Below are 7,678 nucleotides of genomic sequence, written 5' to 3'. Positions count from 1 at the left end.
TTGAACGGCTGCTGCTTATCAAGCATGACAGACAGTGTTCATACAACCCGTAGCGTTGCAAAGGTTTCTGGAAAGGTAAAACATATAAAGTCCGTCTCTCTCCGTGTACTAGTATGCAAGCACATTGCTCCCATAAATCACAGAGAGGGCAGTGGCGCACACTAATGACATCATAAACCCTCGACTTATGTTACATTAAAGAGACACCACACCATTGTGACTGTTACAACACCTTGGCTGGTTCTGTGGAGAACAGCTGGTTTATTCTCCTACCTTCGATCTCTCTAGTGTACCTCTTCAAGCGGCTGGCCAAGGCTGTTAGTCGTTGCTTGGCAGTTTCCAAGGCCTCAGGTATGGACAGTTTGCTGTACTTTATAGGCACCTTCTTCATCGCACCTTTCTGCAGTTCAGATAGTTGGCTAAACTCCCTCTGTGGTACCTTGAGCTTAGCCTCTAGCCTCCTTCTCCATGGAGGGCACTGCCCCTTGTGGCTGTTCAACTTGTAGGCAAGCATCTCACTGATCACTGCTGCCGTAGTGTAGATCAGCTTGTTAGTCTCGGTAATGGTCCTGTAGGTATCGTCCGTAGTGCTGCATTAATATCATCTAGCAGACCTTCTGAGGGTACTTCACGTAGTCTTGGTAACCGGCTACGGGGGTCCAGTTTTCAAGCTTGTCCATGATCCTATCTTTCAGGAACTTTCAGGTCAGTTCCTCTTGCACTCAACGATCCTTCTTCTTTCGCACTTTGGGCTTGGTACCCAATCTCGGGTGGGGGTGATGATATCATCCCCCTGACCTGGTGTCCTGGCTCCCCCTTGCCGTAGCATTTGTGTCTAGCTGTTAGAGCAGTCCTTTCTTTCGAATGTTGGAACACTGAGCTACTAGTTGTTTAGACATCATTGTGGATGACCTATGGTATCGAAGATTCCATAGGTCCCTCATCCTATTCATGTAAACCCTTCCGCCAGGGTTACTTGCATAGTAGCATTCCAACAACGGCCACTTCTCGTCAGGGTGCCCTGTTCTTCAACACCTGACGCAGACCTTGTTGATCCGGGCGACGTCCGAGTCGGCATGCTTCCATATTTATCTATATCTATCTATATCCATGTGTGTGTGTGTGTATATATATATACACACACATAGACTAAGCCACTGACATAAAGACAAGAAAGCTCCTTACCATGCATGGAGGGTTTCACCCCAAGTCCAGCACCCTGAGGCTGTACGCTAAGCGGAAGGAAGGGGGCCGAGGACTGGTGAGTGTCAGCACCACAGTCCAGGATGAGACAACGAACATCCAAGAATACATTGGGAAGATGGCCCCAACTGACTGAGTGCTCAGTGAATACCTCAGGCAGCAGAAACCCAAGAAAGAGGAGGGAGACGAGGAACCATCATGGAAGGACAGGCCCCTGCACAGTATGTACCACCGGCAGATAGAGGGGGTGGCTGATATCCAGAAATCCTACCAGTGGCTGGACAAAGCTGGACTGAAAGACAGCACAGAGGCACTAATCATGGCAGCACAAGAACAAGCTCTGAGTACAAGATCCATAGAGGCTGGGGTCTATCACACCAGGCAAGACCCCAGGTGCAGGCTGTGTAAAGATGCCCCTGAGACAATCCAGCACATAACAGCAGGGTGCAAGATGCTAGCAGGCAAGGCATACACGGAACGCCATAACCAAGTGGCCGGCATAGTATGCAGAAACATCTGTGCCGAATATGGCCTGGAAGTTCCGAGGTCAAGATGGGAGACGCCCCCAAGGGTGGTGGAGAATGACCGAGCTAAGATCCTGTGGGACTTCCAGATACAGACGGACAAAATGGTGGTGGCTAACCAACCGGACATAGTGGTGGTAGACAAACAGAAGAAGACGGCTGTAGTGATCGATGTAGCGGTCCCGAATGACAGCAACATCAGAAAGAAGGAACACGAGAAGCTGGAGAAATACCAAGTGCTCAGAGAAGAGCTCGAGAGGATGTGGAGGGTGAAGGTAACGGTGGTCCCCGTGGTAATCGGAGCACTAGGTGCGGTGACTCCCAAACTAGGCGAGTGGGTCCAGCAGATCCCGGGAACAACATCGGAGATCTCTGTCCAGAAGAGCGCAGTCCTGGGAACAGCTAAGATACTGCGCAGGACCCTCAAGCTCCCAGGCCTCTGGTAGAGGACCCGAGCTTGAAGGATAAACCGCCCGCAGGGGCGTGCTGGGTGTTTTTTTTTTTATACATATATATGTACACATAGATATATAGATATATACATATATATACATAAGTGTGTGTGTGTGTGTATATAAATGTCTCACCTACTGGAATCAGATGACTCTAAAAAAAATGTAAGAAAAAGAACAAACAACAAAGAACAAAAAAAAAACAAAAAAAAAACAGCGATCATTGAACATCTATAAGTTACCACGAAGCTTCAACCAAAAACCAGGGACTGGACTAGTTTGATTTCTTTATTCTAGTATTTTTTTTTTTTAATTGAAAAAAAAGAACACCAGAAAATTGATGAACTTCTAGTACATGCAAATTCTGTACTATTGTACCATATGTTTCTTCATAAACATAAGTTATTCAGCAAGTTCAAACCTTTATAAATACATATTATAAAAATATCTTCCTCGGGCTCCTTTCATATCAGTGCTTAGATTCTCACCAATTCTTATTTGGGTGCAAAGAAGTGCAAATCCTATGAAGACTGCAGTCACTCCACAAATGCTGCCAACTAATGTTAACCTGGACTTCTGGTTGTCTGTATTGTGAAAAGAAGCCTTTAACTCGTGTAATTTTTTTCGGTTATGGCAAAGTTTATGCTTTTTTAGTAATGTGAGGAGAGATCTGAAACTACTGGAGTATTGAACTTCACACTGATATCTCATCATATTCAACAGTGAAATAAATTAATAAAGAGAAATAAATGTCACGCTGTCCCAATAAAATATTTTAATGAAGGATACCTGTATCAACTCTCTCCCCAGATGATAGTGTACCAGGACAGAAGGTTGTCAAATCTGTGGTTCTTTTATCCTTGAGATTTGCCCCTAAATAAACATTTAAAAGTGAAATGTTATAGCACAAAATATCTGTGATGAGGATACTGCATAAATGTATAAATAAAAGAAAAAAAAGTCATTTACTTTGTACTGTATTCATTTGGTTGTGAATAAAATACAGGCGGATAAGATTTATAAATCATTGTATTCTAGTTTTATTTATATTTTTTTGTAAATTTGGGTTTTGAAAACAAAGATAGGTTTATACCTGTTATTTTATGTTATTACATAACATGTATCCTATGTGGAACAGTAGCATACTGTATAAATGTAGAATGAGGTGGAACAGAAAGTTAATTTTTCATCTTCGCATTTTGTTTTTATTTACATCTTTATATAGAATCCGAGCCTTTGTAAATTTACATAAAAGTAATTGCTGATCAAACAACTTTCATGATCCATAAGGAAATACTGGAGAAAAGAAATACTAAAGTAATACTAAACAAACCAGTTCTGATCAGTAGACACAGAAGCTTAAGTTTTAAGTCATATGACATGAGATGTAATTTAGGCTTGAGATATTTACTTTGGAATTATAATGCTACAACACGCAAAACTATGAGCTTGAACATGATGTCATAGCTATATTAAATTGAGAAAATAAATGAAGCAGATAAAAAGCTCACATATATTTATTTATTTATTATTTCTAACTCATCTATGCAAATCCTGAAAATGAATTAGAATTTTTTTTTGTAAAAATAAAAGTGGAAAAACCTTGGTACAATTTGCATTTAAAATATTTTTTTCTAATTCTCAATTTTTTGTAACAAAGCAGCATCAATATTTAAATAAAAAATGTACTTGGAGATCATTAAAAGATAAATAAAAATAAACAGCATTTCTCACCAGTTCTTTTCAGATTCCTCACAAGTACACATCCCAGTAAGACAACACCCACAGCAACTCCACAACCAGTTGAAACCACCAGTGGTTTCCATATCAGTTCATCTGTTTTGCAGCACAAGAGGTCATAAACAAGGAAATCTCACTTTTTCAGTCGCACAAAACTAAGACTGAGACAAAGCTGAGATAGCGACTAAGACAGCGAAACCAACCAATAACAAATTGTTCACCATAGATAATGGAGTAACCATTTCTAAGATAATAATTTGAAATGTTGGTTACATTTTGAGATTTTTTTTTCAAAATAACATACCATCACATACTGATTGATAAGATTTATAAATCATTGCATTCTGGATTTATTTATTTATTTTTATTTGTAAATTTGGAGTTTGAAAACAAAGATAGGTTTATACCTGTTATTTTTATGTGATTACATAACATGTATCCTATGTGGAACAGTAGTGGACAAACTAGAAAATAATATTACAGTCACAGTGTCACAATGACATGACAGATACCTGTGTGAACTTTGCGCCCAGATGGTGTTTTACCAGGACTGAAAGTGGTTAAATCTGTGGCTCTTCCATCCTTTGAAGTTGTCCCTAAACACAAATTTAAGACTGGAATATTACAGCAGGAAACATCTGTGATTAGGATACTGTACAAATGTATAATGCGGTGGAATAGAAAGTCACACACTTTGTAGTTTATTTTATTCATTGTTAATAAAAACAATGCCATTTGTAAATCTTTCCATTTAGTTTTTATCTACAGCTTATGCAGCATTATAACTTTTTTGGATTCTGGGTCATAAAACAAAGATAAATTTAGATCTGTCACTGTTTTGTAATTAGATAACATTTATGTGGCACCAGTGTTTGAAAGACAGAGTAGTGGACAAACTTGAAACAAAAAACAACAACAACAAAGATAACAAACATACCAAAAAAGAAAAATGTTATAGCACAAAATATCTGTGATGAGGATACTGCATAAATGTATATAGAAAAGAAAAGAAAGTCATTCACTTTGTACTGTATTTGTTTGGTTCTGAATAAAATACAGGCTGATAAGATTAAAAAAATCATTGCATTCTGGTTTTATTTATATTTTTTTTTGTAAATTTGGGATTTGAAAACAAAGATAGGTTTATACCTGTTATTTTATGTTATTACATAACATGTATCCTACGTGGAACAGTAGCATACTGTATAAATGTGTAATGAGGTGGAACAGAAAGTCAATTTTTACATCTTCGTATTTTGTTTTTATTTACATCTTTATACAGAATCTGAACTTTTGTAAATTTGGTTTTGAAAAACAAAGATTTATTTAGACCTGTTACTGTTGTGTAATTAAATAACATTTACTGTATGTGGCACTAGTGTTTGTAAATTAGAATAGTGGACAATCTTAAAACATATTATGTTTTATGATGATGATGATGTTTTATCAGGAATGATGGTTGTTAAATCTGTTGTGCTTGCATTCTTTGGATTTTGGACTAAAGTCACATTTAAAACTGAAATGTTACAACACACAACATCTGCTGTTTTGATACTGTATGAATATTTCAATTCCAATTTTATTTATACAGCACCAAATTACAAAAAACAGTTGCCTCAAGGGACTTTATATTTTAAGATAGACCCTAAAATTATACAATATATAAAGTGTTATATATTTTATTATATAATATATTATTGTATATGTCCAATGTATAATGGGGTAGAATAGAAAATCACTTACTTTTTACTTTAATGGTGGACATGTTACTGTATGGAGATGTTAACTCTCCAGACTGTGCAGTGTAAGAACATCTCAGTTTAATTTCAGCAGGTGATCTGAGATGCACCAACTCCAGCAGTTTGGTTGCTGTCAGTGTCGTTAGACAGGAAAACCTGTTGACTATCCCTCCACTCGAAGTGTAGAAATAACATTCAGGCACAGAAACAGATGGGGGAGTCTCACAGTTGAGTGTGACTGAGTCTGTCTCTGTGATCACCAGTGGATTAACGATGAGTTTAGGTGGAAGAGGAGCTGAAGAGTTGAAGCATTGATTAACATTAGGATTATATCTATGAACATGAGCAACATGCTAAAAGCATGCATTGCTTGTGTTGATTCTGCATTAAGATGCCATCAGTAATCAGCGCTAAAGCCACTCACTTTGAATGATGATGCTGGAAAAGTCACTGTATGGAGAGTTTGGTGCTCCGGGCTGTGTTGTGTAGAAACAGTTCAGTTTAACAGTAGCAGGTGATTTGAGATTTGCCATCTTCAGCAGTTCGGTTGCTGTCAAGTTCGTTAAGCAGGGCAATTCTTTGACAGTTCCTCCAGTGGGAGAGTAGAAAGAACATTGAGACATAGGAACAGAGGATGGAGCCTCACATTTCAGTGTGACTGAATCTGTTTCTGTGATCTCTGATCTGCTCGGTGTCAGTTTAGGTTCAGGAAGAGCTGTAAAGTTGGAGATTAACATATGTGCATGAAATATGTTACATATCAATAAAAGTGATTATCAAAAGAAATATCAAATTCATTGACTGACCTTTGATCTCAGAAAAAGAATCTGTTGGAGACACAATTAGTTAATAAATTAAATAGTTCCAATAGTAATGTAAAATTAGAAAGATTAAAAATTCAACGTTACATTTAGTGTTAAGTAACAATTAAACAATGTATATGACAGAAAGTTTAACTTACAGAGAAGGATCACAAACAGTAGATGTCCAGTCATGATGAAGCAGAGTCACAACTGACAACTCACAGAAATTCCTCCAAAGACTATGTCTGCCTGACTTTAACAAACACTCGTCTTTGATACTTCACACACATGTCAGGAAACCAAAGCAGCATCAATATACAATAATAGTTTCTGATTGGCCACCGAAACCCATTCACTTAGCACTCTGTAAACCCGCAGCATGTTGTATATTTAGAGTTCGCTTTTGGTGCAAACCAACCGGTGCACTGGTGCAAGTCAGAACCAGTACCATGCAGTCTTGTTTAAAAGGGCTTCAGTCCTTTCTACGCACTAGCTAGAAACTCAAACGGAAAGCAGCTGTCTTGTTTCCAGACATTTTTGCATTTCGGTACAGTGGTCCCTATTTTCCACTTTTATCTAATCATTCTTTGTAAGTGTTTTGCATTTCTTCACAGTTAAATTTGGTCCATGTTTCTCTATTTTCCAAACTCTGTATTAGAGGAATTAATAATTACAAATTCAGTTTATTGTAGAAAGAAAGGGTACTTTAAAAGCTGACACTAACAACATATTTGACTTCAAAGTAGATACAATATTGAACAAAGACGTTCATTTTGAAGTGTGAGGTCAGGACCCAAATGAAGACCTCAGAGGCAGATAGTTGAGCAGGTAACCCATCTGCTGAAGGCTATTACAGTGGCCTGGGTTCAAGTCTGCCTAACACTGTTTTCTGTGTGTTGTTCCCCCCATTCTACTTTCTTTCTGGACTACAATATTTAGCAAAGACTAAAATATAAAAACAAATATAATCTAACAAACATAAATCACACAAGGGAGGAACACTTGGAAGGCACTCAGATTAAGGGGAGGCTAGAATTTTTATACATATGGAGGGCAAATTAGGACACAGGTTAGTGAGAGAGAGAGAATGAAGAAGAGGAAGTCACCTTAAAATCAGGCACAAAGTAACAATAGAAAACAAATACGTGAAACAAGGAAACATTAAAATGACTAATAAATAATAATTTATAATAAAATCATAAATTTTATTATAATAA

The 7,678-nt window shown here is 37.7% G+C and overlaps 1 protein-coding gene across 1 annotated transcript; it reads right to left on the bottom strand.

The window, feature by feature from the left end:
* Window positions 1–2,954: 2,954 nt before the first annotated feature.
* On the bottom strand, window positions 2,955–6,653 carry LOC116323917. Its single transcript, XM_039612240.1, has 5 exons — window positions 6,620–6,653; window positions 6,465–6,485; window positions 6,083–6,373; window positions 5,663–5,953; window positions 2,955–3,052 (listed from the first exon to the last, which is right to left on the bottom strand). The coding sequence occupies exons 1-5, from the start codon at window positions 6,651–6,653 to the stop codon at window positions 2,955–2,957; spliced, it is 735 nt and encodes a 244-aa protein (XP_039468174.1).
* Between the last annotated feature and the right edge of the window lie 1,025 nt (window positions 6,654–7,678).

The sequence above is a fragment of the Oreochromis aureus genome, linkage group 5 (genome assembly GCF_013358895.1).
Source record: "Oreochromis aureus strain Israel breed Guangdong linkage group 5, ZZ_aureus, whole genome shotgun sequence".
In the NCBI taxonomy this organism is placed as follows: domain Eukaryota; kingdom Metazoa; phylum Chordata; class Actinopteri; order Cichliformes; family Cichlidae; genus Oreochromis; species Oreochromis aureus.
Note: the sequence above shows the minus strand (reverse complement) of the source record. Positions and strands in the feature narration are given on the sequence as shown.

What these genes read in the sequence shown, in the direction of transcription:
- LOC116323917 (XM_039612240.1), bottom strand. Translation starts at nt 6,653, where the DNA reads ATGACTGGACATCTACTGTTTGTGATCCTTCTCT. An exon ending in ACTGTTTGTGATCCTTCTCT is followed by an intron (nt 6,486 to 6,619) that starts GTAAGTTAAACT and finishes TGTCTCCAACAG; the next exon opens with ATTCTTTTTCTGAGATCAAA. An exon ending in GTCCACCATTAAAGTAAAAA is followed by an intron (nt 3,053 to 5,662) that starts GTAAGTGATTTT and finishes ATGTTTATTTAG; the next exon opens with GGGCAAATCTCAAGGATAAA.